Genomic DNA, 15,812 nt, shown 5'->3' with positions numbered 1-15,812 from the left:
TTTGGCCGCACCCGGACCAAATTCCATTTATTGATACACACAGTTAATCAGCAATCTTCCAACTAGAAAGTAACATTTTGTGAGTTTATTATGTCAAATATCGTAAAAAACTTCTACTCCTACATAGATAAACTTTATCAACTATTTTATAGTATATTTAACTAGCTTTAATTTGAGTGCAGGCCGACTTCTGTACGTCCTATGGTTTCTGAAATAACGTTTTTCATAAATCAAACTTATTGTCCGAACAACTATAAATCAATTTATTTTAGCAAATATCAAGAAAACTACTATTCCTACAAAAGTAAAGGTCATAAACTTCTTTATAGTACATTAAACTAGCTTTAATTTTATTGCTAATAGACATCTGTAGGTCACGTAGTTCCTGAGATATAGATTTCTCAAAATAAATTAACTAACTACTGATCTTTCAGTACATTTTTTATGAAATGTTGCTTTTTAAAAGGCTATATCTCGAGAACTATCCGACGTAAATAGCTCTATTAGGACTAATATTTCAGCAAATTTACTCTTTAAATAATGTTCTTCTAGATTTTCTAGTGTTGTTGATAGTTTTTATGATATAGAGCTCCGAATGAAAAATTAAGGTTTTTTAAGGTTTTGAAACAGACGCCATTTTTTATTCCCCCTACCTATACTTGGCAGACTCATCAATTTTGACTAGTAATTAAACATAGTTTTCATTAAAGTAATAAAAAATTGGTGTGGGATAACTTACTTTTTTTCTTCTCGGCTCTTGTACTATAACCTTCTCGGGAAAAATAGAACTTTGAGCATTCCTTGACAATCGGATGAACGGTGTGGTAGCGCATAAAATACGAACAAGCAAATATTGATTTTTATATATTAGATGAAATATTATAAATAATAATGTATATAAAAAAATACCGAGTGAAACAATATTATTTATAAACATGACTACATTTTTGAAGAATAGGATGAAGAAAAGGCTTAGTAGACAAGCAGTAACCGAAGCACTAGCAAAGGATTGAATTTATTGATAATAAGAACAATCAACATTTTTATGATGAGAAGATGGTTGGGGGTGCGGTCAGTAAAATACACAAACAAGTTGAGAGAACTTATTCAATGGTGCCAACGTTTCGGCCAGAGTTTCTAGCCTTCATCAGGGCTAAGAACAAAGAGCAAGATAACAACTAATGAATACAAAAAATATAAACAGAATGACGCAAGTAAATAATTATACAGTATGAAAATTAGTAAAAATAAAGTGCTGAAAAAAGTAGAAAATAGAACGTTTAGTTATGTAAATAGAATAATATAATAAAGGAAATAAAATTTTATACAATAATAACGTAATAAATCTGCTACTATCTTTGTTCATAGTTATTAATCAACTTTTTCCTCTCTAAATGATGGTTGTTGTCCTTTTGTTTTTATAGCCCTGATGAAGACCTGAAAATCAGGTCGAAATGTCGGCATTAATAAATAGTTTTTGTTTATTTGTGTTGTTCTTTGCTGACGGCATCCCCCAATCATCTTCTCCAATCAATTACATTATATTATATTTCATCTTTCACTGTTATCAATCTACTGCTGTCCAATTCCATGGTTATCAATCAATTATTTTGTATTATTCAATTCAATATTTTGTATAATTCCAAATTTGTTTGTATTCTATTTCTTTTCATTTTTATGTTTCTCTAAATGATGTTTGTCTCATTAGTTCCATAGCCCTGATGAAGACCTGAAACGGAGGTCGAAACGTCGGTATAAATGAATAATTTTTTGTATATTTGTTTTTTTTTTTGCTGACCACGCCCCCTCCCCGACCATCTTCTCCAATTATTAATTAATTAGAATAATATAAAAATGTTACAATCTTCCTTACAACGCTAGATAAATGAGAAAAAAATATATATAAACGGAAGATGGTCCGAGTGCGATCAAAATAACTCAATTTTTTTTTAATATTTTATTTTATACCAGATCGGCCTGGTGGGCCTTACATGGTTGATATAAATTAACTCAAATAGTAAATAAACTATTCAACAAAAACTCTTTCCACTTTCATCCCTTCCTTTATTCTTATATTCCGTTTTTTAGCGTGTGTCTGTATTTTGATACTTCTCTTTTTTTTACTTTTTTACTTGTCATTATTGACGTTTTCATTAATCCTCTAATACCTTTTTTTAATTCTTGTTTATTTATACTGTTCACTATACATCTTATGTTTATTTTCTTTAATTTACTTTGTTTATTTTTAAATAAAGTTTCACATATTTTAAATCATTTTTAGCCATACCTCAGTTTACTTTTATTTCATGTTATCTATTCTCTTTGTTATATTTTTTAACTCTAATGAAGCCCTGCAAAGTGTAACTACAATTTTGTTTACATTCAAAATAACCGTCAATTAAATTACCATAAAATTTGTACTATTTAAGTCACGTGCTAATACAGTATTCTTATCATCATGAACGTCTCCTCTCCCTACCTTATTACATGTTAAATTGTTTGTTCATTACAATATTTTACCTTCCATCTTAGATCCATGAAGATTCTTTCAACTGTTTATGAAAAAATCTCAAGATGCCCAAAACTGCAATTAATGGAAAATAATCAATTTTAGTTATCATGTTTCACGACCGAACGCCTCAATTATAGGCAAACAAAAATATATGATAAAAAGAGCTATTTTGGTCATGGCTAAGGGGAAAAAGAGAACACCAGGCCGGTGAGGAGGGGTAGTAAAAAACCTAGTATGGAAACACTGGCACAAGAGCTATATTTTTATTTGTATGACAAAGCGATGTATTGCTTATATCAAACTAACAGCATCTATTTGAACGGACCATTTATGATTACGAGCAATTACTTTGAATAACATAATAAAGCAGTTAATGAACACCATAACCGATCATGTTCTTAGATATTATCTCTGGAATTTATTGTTATCTTTCACGTGAATTACATGATATCTTTCTTAAATCATTGATACTGTTGAAATATAATCGTTCTTATGAGATAAGACAAATCAGGTATTTCTATTAGTTTATATGCTATATATAGTAATTCTCAGAAAAATTGTTTGAAAACAGAATTTTCTTTAATTTGAGAGTTAAACTTTGAGTTGAGGTTGTGCGAAGGCTTTCTCTTGATGGTCTTTTCTCTACTCGTTACATATAGTATATAAGCCTCACGGTTCTTTCTGAGGAAATGCACAAGCCATCTTAATTTCTTCTTCTCTAAAGTGTGGTTTCTACCGTCTTTACTTCCAAGTTTGACATGATCGTGGAGTCACGAATCACATCTCCCCTGTCCTTTCCTTCTAGTTTTCTCTGATATCTTCTTTGCTTAGATATAACTTTTATGTTTTGATGTTCGTCTACGACTTCCAAGAATATGAAAATATGGATAAGAACATCAATCTACATCTACTTTTTTTGTTGTTACTTTTCTTCTGTTGAGGAAACCTACAGATCGAACGAAACATTATTTCTGATGCTCCAGTCCTTTGACACCCCCTGTCAATAAACCGCTTTCATTCGACAAGGTTCCCAAGTACTTAAAATCCTGCAAATGTTTCAAGATTCACATTTTCTATCTCAAATTTCTCATTATTTACTGGGTTGTCTTCCATCTACCATGCATTATGTTTTCACTCGTTTGATATTCATGTTGATGCTAGATGGCTCTTTTTGTGCAATGTCTATGCATGTGTTATACATTGTGTTGGAGGTTTTGATCGATAGACAAAGGCACTAAAAGAACAAGCAGTAGGTTTCTTTGCCCGAGTTGAAAGTTTCGCAATCTAGGTTTAGGTCTTTTCGACGCCCGGTGTAGGGCCAATTCTAAGAGTAGAGGACTTAAAATACATACCTACTGTATTACCAAACTTCTGGGAGGTGTTACAAATCCTTACTTCTCGTCTTGCAATAAACTACTGCACTACTGTTATCTGACTCTTTCGTTCGACTTTTGTCCTTTCGAGATCTATGAAGTGGACGGTATATCCCATTTTCTAACGAACTTCTCTATAATCCTCCTATTATAGCCCTTCAGAATTCTTGAACTGAGCTAGCTCGGCACACTTAGCTAGGATATGTCTCTTTGCATTCTCTATTGCCACAATTTTTGTAAATGAACACAACCACACCTGTCTCTCGGTTCTTCGATATCTTTTTCTTAAACGACTTAGGTTTAAAAAATAGATAAACGTGTGTTCACCTTTGCTGGCCATTTATCACATCAGTTCGAGAGTTATCTGATCCAGCCCTACTGATTTGCCAAGTTTAATCTTGGTGATTACTTCTTGAAGTTCTTCCTCGGTGATATAATCATATTAGAAATATTGATATTCTTCTTCGATTCATCCATTACGCCTTCGTTTCACTTGATAATGCTTCCATCCTTATCCTTGGGACTATATTCATTCTTTTTTGCTTTTCGATGAACTTTTCCCTTAATGACATAATAAAATATCTTTTGGTCCTCTTTAGCGTTTTTCTCTATTTTATGCCAAAGTCTTCTCATTTTTTTTTTTAGCTAGTAGAACTTTCAGCATGGTCTCCTTCCTTCTCTCCTTATACCTTTGATAGGCGGTAGGTGTTCTCTGACCTCCACAACCTCTTAACCTAGAACCTCCACACAATCTTATTTTGATGGACCCATCTGTCCAATCGTTTTGACATCATCTGTCCAGTTGTACTTCTTTCAAAGCCCGATTCAGTCTCGAGAATGATCATGAATGATTACCAGCTATAGCTATGTCAGCGATGGCGAACCTTTTTGAGACGTGGGTCAAATTTTGTTCACTATTTTTGGTAATAGCTCATGGCTCACAGAGTTTTTGAATGAACAAGAGGTAAAGAAAATTACTTAAAATATGCATTATGAAATATTATTTATCAATATATTTATATATGTATACATATATATAAATGTATAACTAAGTAAAAACATAAACTATTTTGTGAGAAATCTGTTGCTGTTTATTTTCAGATAATTTTTTATAAAAATCAATGAGTGGGTCAGTTAAAAAACTTGCGTGGGTTAATGTCAGACTCACGGGTCATAGGTTCGGTATGCCTGCTCTATATCATCATTGTCTCATTGACAATCGTAATTTCAAGCCATCCCATTCAATCATTCTTGGAAGTATTGAAATATTTCTTCTTCTTTTAACTTGTATTACTTCTTTTAATATGTATTATTACTTGTTACTTTTAATATGTATTATTATATTACTCTTAATATGTAACATTATTTTAAATTGTGTTATTACTTATTAATTGCTTTCTTTGTTGTTTGTTTTAAAGGGGGTTTAACAGCCTGGTCATCAACGCCCGTTGGTTGTTGGTTTTGGTAAGTTCCATAGAGTCACATCTTCGTTATGATGTGCGAATCTGCACCAGTGGGATTCATTTCCGTGAGATTAAAAATATTATTTAGCTAGGCAATTATAATTTGTTTAATAATAGATTGTAACGATAGTGGAGGATGATGAAAAGCAGAAAAGTGGCTATTCTAATTTTAAAAATAAGGCAAGATAAATAGATAATTATAACAATTATTATGTTAGTCTCATGGATGAATTGAATGACTCTTTCTATTACGGGTTCGTCGTTTCTCAACGCCATTGGAACATTTGTTGGTATCCCTAACTGGTTCAGAGTTAATTTGTAGTGATTATATTCTTCAAAAATGTGTATGATTGTCAGATTACTATGACATTTCGAACATTTTGGATGGACCTCTCCTGTTATGAGGTGGGACATTCGTGTATGTCCTATTTTGAGTTGGGTGATCACTACTTCTTCACGGCGTCTACTTCGGGTTGGTGTAATCCAGGACTTCACAACATTCTTTATAGATTTAAACTTACTGGGCGGAATTTCATCCCACATTGCCTGCAATCTTTTATTTATACGTTCCTTTAAAGGACGAGCAAGTTCCTGTGAAGTTAAGATTGCTGTGGTTCTACCTGAGAGGACTAGCGCTTCTCTAGGTCTAGTCGTTCGATCTCTGAACCATATTCAACTGAGTGGTGTTTTTGTTTACCCTTACCTATGACGATGGCCTACCTCCTTTCATCCTCTTCTCCTTCTCCTTTCCAACAATCCTAGCCCGTCCGCTTCATTTCGGCAACTAGTATAGCTAATCATGTCTCTCCCCAGTTCTAATCCTTCCGCTTTCTTTCTTTCCTGAGTAGAGGTGTTTTCATTTCAGGTGTAGCCAGTATTAGAAGGCAATGATGATGAGAACGCAAAAGTAGAGTGTTAACTATTCTCAATTCATTTGCGGCATAAAAACTGTGGCTTTAAAATAGCTTCCTTTCTATCTTTTCTTTTCACTGCGCAACCTGCCATCTAGATCTTCGAAAACCATTGGGGTGGCTTAATAGTCGTCAACTAATCTTTGACGTTTGTGAAAGAAATTATCTTTTTCATCCCGTCTAGGATTATCCTTGGTTCCACACTCATATTTCAATATATTCATCAAAACGCTCTTAACTTCATTGCTAGATTTTTTATTAAATCGATATTGAAAACATTGAGATTGATTTAATATACTTTCTATGGTCTGAAAGGCTTATTTGAGTGAATATGTATATATAGTTTTATGCATATTTCTTGATCTTCATTCTTTGATGTTAATTTATGGGGAATTAGCTCATTTCTTGGATACAAAAATAATACTAACGTTTAACGGCTTGAAAATTGAATGTTTTTAGAATTATTAAAAGCGAATCGACCTTTTTGACAGCAAACTGAACATTGAAAACTCTTGAATGTTACTGTCACCTATTTCCAAACTTTCAGCCTTTTTGGTATTAAATAAAAGAAATGCGCAAATCAACTTTGAAATTTGGCATAACGTGTTCCGAAACTTGTAACTTCATTAAAAACAGTAATTTAGATTTAAAGTGTGCGTTAAAAATAAAAAAAAATTGAGAGGTCTTCCTTTTCCATTTAAATTTTTCACAAATCTCAGTCGATTTAAGCACATATTTAAAGTGTTAGAGTGCGGGGATTGGCACAAAATAAGTTCGTTGTGTCTTGTTTTGCTATTTCCCTTGGTTTATCCAGTCGGACATAAGACTTGGAGTGTAAGTTCGCTGACATTAGTTTTCATTGTCATAAAATAGTTTTAAAAAAAATTTAACACATATTTTATATCACAGTACTATCGATAGTATGCTTTGAAATATCGATAAATACGCGTCTAATCTACACAGATAACAACAAATTGCTCCTCCGGTAGTTGTTATCAGTGTTTAGGTTGTCAAAGTAAATTGATAGCCTTATGGAGTTGCATTTTACAATAGTTTATTTAGTGCGAAAACAGCAATAAGTGGAACAAAATTGTTATTTTTATCGAACATTTTATTAAATTATTATTCCTGATAAAGAACTAGTCTCATGTTTTATGGAAAGTTATTATTATTAATCAAATAATAATGGTTCAAGAAGATTTCAAAGATATCCTTGGAACAAGTGCTTCAGTTTGCCAGATTATTCAGTTTTTTTCTGGAATGTAAGGCTTGTTTTTTTGTTCTTCTGTGAAGTGATATACCAAACCTTATTTATTTTACAATACCTTATTCTTTTACTTTTTAGATTGGTGTGTCGAAAATTTATGAAAAAAGGTTCATCAGATGATGTATCCGGAATCCCTTTCATCTGTGGTTTTCTTTCGTTAGTTTATTTATAAATAAAATTATTACTTCATAACCAAGTTCATATTTCAATGCTGATTTATTTTTATTTTTCAGATGCGGTTTATGGTCTGGTTACGCAAAACTGTTGGGTGACCTCATTTTGATTTATATCAATGTTCTCGGTTCCTTCTTGATGTTTTCTTATGTCTGTGTGTTTTACGTTTTTAGCAGTAAAAGGGTAACTTTTTTTTTATGCAGTGTGTATATAAAATATTGGCATGTCATATTTTTTCTTCCTTGGCTCCTAGATTTTAAAATGATTTGCTTACATGAAATATATAATAAAAGTACAGCCATACATTTGCATGATATTCATAAAAGAGGAACATCTTAAAACAAAGACTTAAAAGAAAAAATTTTAATACCAACTGTCAGATAACTTGAATAAGAATCATTAATTGTATTTTTTAAAAAGTTATTTTAGTCTGTTTCTATTTGAAGCTTAAAATACTATAGTAATATATCAATGGTCAGCTCCTAGTATGTCTTATCTTCTAATAATATAATACTTTCTACTATTTTTCATACAATGACGTGTAATAATATGTGATTTTTATTTTACTTAGTACAATTAGGATGCGAGTATATTGGACAATTTTTTAGATTAGTGGTATTGGCTGCTCACCGTTGATGTCACATTTAATATCAGTTTTGTGTTTTCTTCTCTCTGGTGACTAAAACTACAGAACATATAATAATATAAATTGAGTAATTAAAATTAATTATATGTTTTTTATCATTTGATTGAAAGTATGTATTTTCACAATTTTTTTTTGTTGCCATTCTTATATGATCTGGGAGTTCTGCTTTTATGATGCAATCAATTTACAAAATTAATTTTGATATGGTTGAAATCATGGAAGGATAATAAGATATTCTAATATTTGTTAGAACCACTGAGATAAGTTTATTAATTATTATAATTGTGATAGTTTTTGGTTACATAATATGTATCTTTTTTAGAGTAAACTAATCAAACAAATACTGATCATTATTGCATTTTTGGTTATCATTCAAACACATATTAAGTCTCTTGAAGAGTTTGAATCAAAAAGGAAGCACCTTGGTATAGTTTGCAGTGTTGTTACCATCTCGTTCTTTGCCTCTCCTTTAACTGACTTGGTAAGAACTTAATTTTATATTTATTAGAGTTACCATATTATACTTTTACAATATATCTTATTATTTGCCATAGGCTCGTGTGATTCGAGTAAAATCAGCAGAGAGCCTGCCATTCCCCTTGATTCTCATGTCTACTATAGTTTCCTTTCAGTGGACGCTGTATGGTTACGTGATAAAAGATGGATTTGTTATGGTAATATTATTTCACTTATGATGGAATAACTAATTTTTTTAAACAATTTTTATAAGAAATTATTTTTGATATATTTTTTACAGTATCTAAATTTAGCTGGATTCTGCCTGTCATTCTTCCAACTTCTGTTATTTTGTTTATATCCTGCTCGTTGGATGGTCAACAATAGCAATAATATCACTGTTGTTATTCCTGAACATAGAATTAAAATTACTTCTTGATACAAAGACATGGATGACTGCATTATGTGATAATTTATTATTTAAAACTGGTCTTCCTTAGATTTTAGATAATATCAATCTTATATTTTCAAATTATAAATCATGTATTTTCATTGCCCATATGTAAGGTTATATTTTTGTATCATTAAAACATAAATATTTATTTATGAGTAAGCAAATATTATGTGTAAATGTGAGTAGTATATTTATATTTTTAGACATGTTAAGTATTAGACTTTTGACTTCTATAATATTCACTGCTTAAACACTACGTTTTTATTTTTAAATTGTGTGGTCCATTAGATGGAGTTTGGAATCAGTAAAGTTTGTCTTGGTATAATTGAGGAATTAGTGGTTTAGGCTGAATCTCTATTGCTATTGAATAGTTCTTCTTACGAGCTATTTAGGGAAATTATATTTTTCTTTTCCTATATTAGTCATGGGTTTTGCAATCCCTATTGCATTCAATGAATAATAAAATTACAAATAGAAAAATATTGATCTGTTAATTATAAAATAAAAGTAATGTTGAATTTATAGTAAACTTTATTGTTTGTTAGTTTTTTTTGTAGGATTTATTTGTTATTATTAAGTATTAATTAAAAATATCAAGTACAAAACATTTTGAACCACATGAAAATTTATGATTTTAACTTGGTTAAAAAAACAACAAATTTTGCCCAAATATATACAAGTGAAAAACTTTTGAATATATATATTTTTAACTGTAAGATAAGTTTTAAAAAATAAATCTTTTGCAAAATATTAAATTTTATGTTTTAAGCAGATATATATGGGAATGGAGTGGTACTCCAAGGACCTCAGGTTCGAACCTGGCAGTGACAGATAATTATTTATTTTGTTACTGTAGCTGAGTTAACCCTGTAGGTATAGGAGCTTTCTGGGATCCACCCAGTGTCAGTAAAGTATTTACCCTTAATCAGGGAAAAATCTGGTGGTCGAGTGTGATTCTGACCAAATCACCTCCTTGCACAAAAGTAGGTCTAGTAACAGTATTTCCTTGCAAAGTATTAGACTCCAGACCCTTCTTGAGTTGTAGCAGTTCAGATTTATTTTATAATATAGTGTAAATATAAAACAAAAAAATAACAGCTAGGGATTAGCAGAACTTTAAATAAATTGTTAGATACTAACGAGAGTTGTTTATTTGAATTTTTTTAAAAATATTCTGATTAGAATGAATATGAAAATGTTTTATAAAAAAAAATTCGAAGCATTACAGAATTATGAATAAAACTTAGATAAGCTTTATTGTTTTATATTAAAAAATATAGGCTTTGGTTCGAAAGGTTTTTTCCTTAATATATTTTATTAAGATTTGGTTATATTGAAAAAAATTGCATGACTTCCACCTTTAGGCATCAAGTCCAATGACTAAATTAAAGTCCTCATTATTTTATTTTTACCTCTAATTGAACCTGGTTGATTAATTTTTTCTGAATTCTATCCTGTTGGGATATATATTTTTTTCCATTTGAAGTTTTTAAGCAATTTTAAAATAGCATTTTAATTAATTAAAATTATTACACTCTTGTTTCTCCTGAAATATGCACATTGTTTGATATTTGTACTATGTTCTATTTTATATAAGTGAAACCTATAATCATACTTAAATTTTCCAGTAGTCTTCAAGCCATTACAAGTTAGAAAATTTGGTTCTGAAATATAAGTTATCAGTTCAGAAGATATCTGATGTCAGTGAAATGACAGATAAATATTTAATTATATATATAAATAATTGTATAATTTCAAATTTATGATGGTCAGGGATGTGGTCAAAAGAGAACAAAAATAGTTAACAAATATTTATTTATCGAAACATACTATTTATATTTTTAGTTGTTTTTGTATCTTTTTAGCTCTGATGAAGCTCTACAAAGTTACGCGAAACAGGAAATAAATAGTCATTAACTATTTTTGTTATCTTTTAACTCCACCCCTGACCATCTTCTTGTTAAATAATTAACTACGACTTTGGGGTATCATTTGGGCTTCTCATTATAATTTATTATAGGGTTGACTGAATATACGGTGGACTAATTATGTTCCAATTTTTGACCAGGTCTTTTTTTTCAGTGTGCAGCTTAATGTATTTTTTAAAGGAACTGTAAATAGCTAGTAGAGAATAGTGAAAACATTTGAAGGATTTAGATAAATATTTAGAAAAACAGTAGGGTTTTTGCTCAGTGCTACTTTGAGGGTTTTTGCTACTTGCTACTTTTATCCACATATTGTGAATAAAATACAATTTTTATTGTAATATGTTGATTAATTGGTAAAACAAATCATCTAGGTTTTTACCTCATTTTTTTACTAATATTTTGAATTGCACTTCTTCATTCAATTCTATTTGATATCTGTAAATGTTGTATGAACATTAATATAGTGAATTTTTAACTTCTTATTATCCTATGAAATTCTTGTTATCCTTAGTATTCTAATTATTTTTTCATTGCATCTAGTCCAATGGTGTTATCTCCTTTAAATAATATATAGACCTGGGCTTAAAAAATAGAGAACTTTAAATTACCATTAGAAAACCACTTTCACTAGTCGTTGATTATTTCTTATCAGCTATTTAGAATCTCCTATTTCTAAGTATTTATTGCTTTAAGGAATATTTAAATCAGAAAAAAATAGTTTTTAAGGCTCAGCAATATGGCTGATTAATTCTGTACTGATTGTTGTAATAAATTATTAATCTATTTATTACTTTTAAGATAAGATATATTAATACAAACATGTCTTCAGTATTTTATTAAAATATGGGTGCGTGCAATTTATTTATTAGATATTCTACAGCTTGAAATCAGTTGTCTGTATTTATATTGAAGGACAAGAAAGAAAGCTATGGGTTTTTGATTTATTTTACATAGTCTATTTCAATGTAAATAATTCTTTTTTTATTTATATTTACAATGTAGTATCTTTTGTACTATGATGAAATGAAAATTCAATAAAATTATTTGGATTTCAGTGCAATCTTGTTTATTAATTACCCTAAAAAGTGAGTGGTTTTAAGTTTATATGTTGCTTGGGCAGATACTTTATGAAATTGGTTGCAGTGATCCTGTATGCCTATCTGTTATTTAGAAATAGATTTCCATCCAAATAATTATTAACACCTAAATTGACTCTAGGATTTAGGCTATTTAATATAGAGTGGGGGGCAAGAAATAAAACAACTGGCACAATCTGATTATCAGGAAGAAAATAGTATTAGATTCTTGAATTAATTCCTCTGATTTAAATATATAATTTTAAAATTGAAGCTTGAAAATTATATAAGATATATAGAAGCTAAATAAAGACTTGAACAGTGTTTCTTGTATTTCCTGTGTCAGAAATGGGGAAATAAGAATAAGTCCAGAAATACATTGTTAATTTTTGCCCAACTCTGTATTAGAGTAATAATATAATAGTACTGTGAACTTAATTATAATAGGTGCTACATACCTGTTATTCATGAGTAACAAAAAGCGTATAGCTTCATAATTTTTTACAATGTTATAAATATAGTAAGTGAGAATACTCCCCCAAGTAGAGTAAGGGAGAATACAAAATGACTGTTTCCAAATTTAAAAAATAAATTTTTATTCAGAATCCATTTCTTTGAAACTAACTACAACACGAAAGAACCTAATAGAACATTATTTCAAGTAGAGTAAATTTGCCAAAATATGATAGTACAAGACTCCAAGAGGAGAAAAAAGTCAGTTATCTCACCCCAATTTTTGATTACTTTAATGAAAACTGTGTATAATTACTAGGCAAAACTGATGAGTCTGCCTAGTATAGGTAGGGGGAATAAAAAATGGCGGCTGTTTTAAAACAATAAAAAAAATTAATTTTTCATTCGGAGCTCTATATCTTTAAAAGTACCAACAACACAAGAAAACCTAAGAGAATGTCATTTAAAGTAGAGTCAATTTGCTAAAATATGAGCCCTAATAGTTATTTACCTTAAATAGTTCTAGAAATATAGCTTCTTAAAAAGCAACATTTCATAAAAATGTTGTACAGAATGTGTTGAAAGATAATTAGTGAATTTATTTTGAGAAATCTATATCTCAAAAACCATTCGACGTACAGATGTCTATTAGCACTCAACTTAAAGTTAGTTTAATGGGCTATAAAGTAGTTTAAGAAGTTTATCTTAGCAGAAGTAGTAGTTTTCATGATATTAGCTAAAATAAATTGATTTATATATAAGATGGTCAGGGTTGCGGTCAAAGGAGAAACAAAAATAGTTGTTTCTCCTTTGACCGCAACCCTTATATATCAATTTTTACGGTCAACTATATATACATATAGATTTATAGTTGTTCTGACAAATTTATATTTATAGGCAGATATCTTAAAAACTACTTTATAGTTAAATTATTAAAAGTATAAGTTAAATTTCCTTTATTTTGAGTGCTGGCAGACATATGTACGTCTCATGGTTCTAGACATAAATATTTTCAAAAATCAAACATTTTATTCGAACAACTAGAAATTAACATTTTGTCAAATATCATAAAAACTACTACTCCTACAAAGATAAAGGTTAAAAGTATTTTATGGGAAATGTTTAAATGGAATTTAATGGGAAATAGCTTTAATTTAAGTGCTGACTAACATCTTATGGTTTCTGAAATAAAGTTTTTCATAAATCAAACTTATTATCTGAACAACTATAAATCAATATATTTTAGCAAATATCATGAAAACTACTACTATGAAGATAAAAGTCATAATTTACTTTATAGTCTATTAAACTAGCTTTAATATGAGTGCTAATAGACGTCTATACGTCACATAGCTCCTGAGATAAAGATTTCTCAAAATAAATTCACCAGCTAATTATCTTTCAATACATTCTGTACATTTTTATGAAATGTTGATTTTTAAGAAGCTATATCTCGAGAACTATTGGATGTAAATAACTCTATCAAGGCTCATATCTTAGCAAATTGACTCTACTTTAAATTACGTCCTCTTAGGTTTTCTTGTGTTGTTGGTACTTCTAAAGATAGAGAGCTCCAAATGAAAAATTAATTTTTTTATCATTTTAAAACAACCATTTATTATTCCTCCTACCTATACTTGGCACTCATCAATTTTGACTAGTAATTATACATAATTTTCATTAAAGTAATAAAAAATTGTGGTGAAATAACTGCCTTTTTTTCTTCCCGTCTTCGTCATTTAAAGTAATAAAAAATTGGGGTGAAATAACTGCCTTTTTTTCTTTCCAGCTCTTGTACTATGAGCCCTGGTAGAGGTGTTTCATTTAATAGTTTCCAAGACAGTTTTTTTAAAAGCAACATTTTATAAAAAATGTACTGAAAAAGTAGTAGTTAGTGAGTTTATAGTAAGAAAGCTGTATCTCAGGAATCATGAAAATTATATTATGTCCATTAGCATTCAAATTAAAGCTAGTTTAATGTGCTACAATGTATTTCTTCATAGGAGTAGTAGTTTTCATGATATTTGCAAAAATAAATTGATTTCTAGCTGTTCAGAAAAAAATTCATTTGCAAATATAAAAACTACTATAAGATAAATATTACAAACTACTTTATAGTAATGGGGTGTATAAAAAAAGAGACCATTTTATCAAATTCAAGAATTCGAAGGACTGTAAATATTTTAATTTTATTTAATATATACCAATACTAATCCCTTTAGAACATTCTCTAAGCTTGTTGAATGAGTCAACTTCTTCAAAAAAAGCCTCAGTTAGTTATTTGTTTCAAAGAAGAAACATGACAGTGTCCTACAAAATTCTCGTAATTTTAAGGTATTACTGGAAAAAACATTTCACAGCCACTGAGGCAACTCATGATTATTATTCATATGAAGGGGAAAGTGTCCTTGATCAGCTCACTGCACAGCGTTTGTTTGAAAAATTTAGCAGTGGAGATAAGACGGAAAGGAAGAAGGGCTACGGGCTACCATTAATGGATATTGATGAGATTCTGCAGGAAGCTGTCGAGTCAAATCTGTCCACAAGTACTTGTGAATTTGCCAGGGAGTGTTGTGTATCGAAAGATACTGTTAGTCGCTATCTACTCTCCATGGGGAAGGTGAAAAAGAGCAGTAGACTGTTACTCACAAACTTACTCCTCAGCAATCACTTCCCATCAAACCAAAGAAAAGTTTAAAGAACTTCTGCCTCATCCACCATATAATTCAGACCTTGCACCATCGGATCAATACTTGTTACGATCCGTGGCCTATTTCCTTCAAGGGAAAAAATTTGATAATTTTGTGGAAGTTATAATTTCGGTCCAAGAGTTCTTTGTAAGCCATCCCAAAGAATGGTACCAGTGTGGGATTAAGAATGGGCTAATAACAGTAGATAATAATGGAATATCCTTTGAGTACTAATTATATTTTATATCAAAGAAATAATAAAACAAATATTTGGTTGGAAAACAGTCATTTTTACATCTGGGGATCTAATGGTTCCTGAGTATAGTTTTCATAAATCAACAAATTTGTTTGAACAACTGGAATTCAAAGTTATGATAATGAGTTTTAAATAAGCACATTGCATAACTAA

At 30.0% G+C, this 15,812-nt stretch overlaps 1 protein-coding gene across 3 annotated transcripts in view; it reads left to right on the top strand.

Annotated features, from left to right (window-relative positions):
• The window catches only part of LOC106679367 (sugar transporter SWEET1), a 19,676-nt gene extending 8,461 nt beyond the window's left edge, over positions 1–11,215 (top strand). The window contains exons 2-7 of one of the 3 annotated variants that reach the window (XM_067051178.1): positions 5,304–5,349; positions 7,605–7,682; positions 7,760–7,883; positions 8,669–8,827; positions 8,901–9,020; positions 9,104–11,215. In XM_067051178.1, the coding sequence (XP_066907279.1) occupies positions 7,624–7,682; positions 7,760–7,883; positions 8,669–8,827; positions 8,901–9,020; positions 9,104–9,241 (600 nt within the window). In that variant the 5' untranslated portion in view covers positions 5,304–5,349; positions 7,605–7,623 and the 3' untranslated portion in view covers positions 9,242–11,215. Of the gene's footprint in view, positions 1–5,303; positions 5,350–6,957; positions 7,522–7,604; positions 7,683–7,759; positions 7,884–8,668; positions 8,828–8,900; positions 9,021–9,103 lie in introns of those variants that run through there. The other 2 variants (XM_014418482.3, XM_067051177.1) reach the window with 2 other exon arrangements.
• The last annotated feature ends 4,597 nt before the right edge of the window (positions 11,216–15,812 follow it).

The sequence above is a fragment of the Halyomorpha halys genome, unplaced genomic scaffold, assembly GCF_000696795.3.
Source record: "Halyomorpha halys isolate HHAL.00 unplaced genomic scaffold, Hhal_1.1 Scaffold198.1, whole genome shotgun sequence".
Lineage (NCBI taxonomy): Eukaryota > Metazoa > Arthropoda > Insecta > Hemiptera > Pentatomidae > Halyomorpha > Halyomorpha halys.
This window is presented reverse-complemented; position numbering and strand designations above follow the sequence as displayed.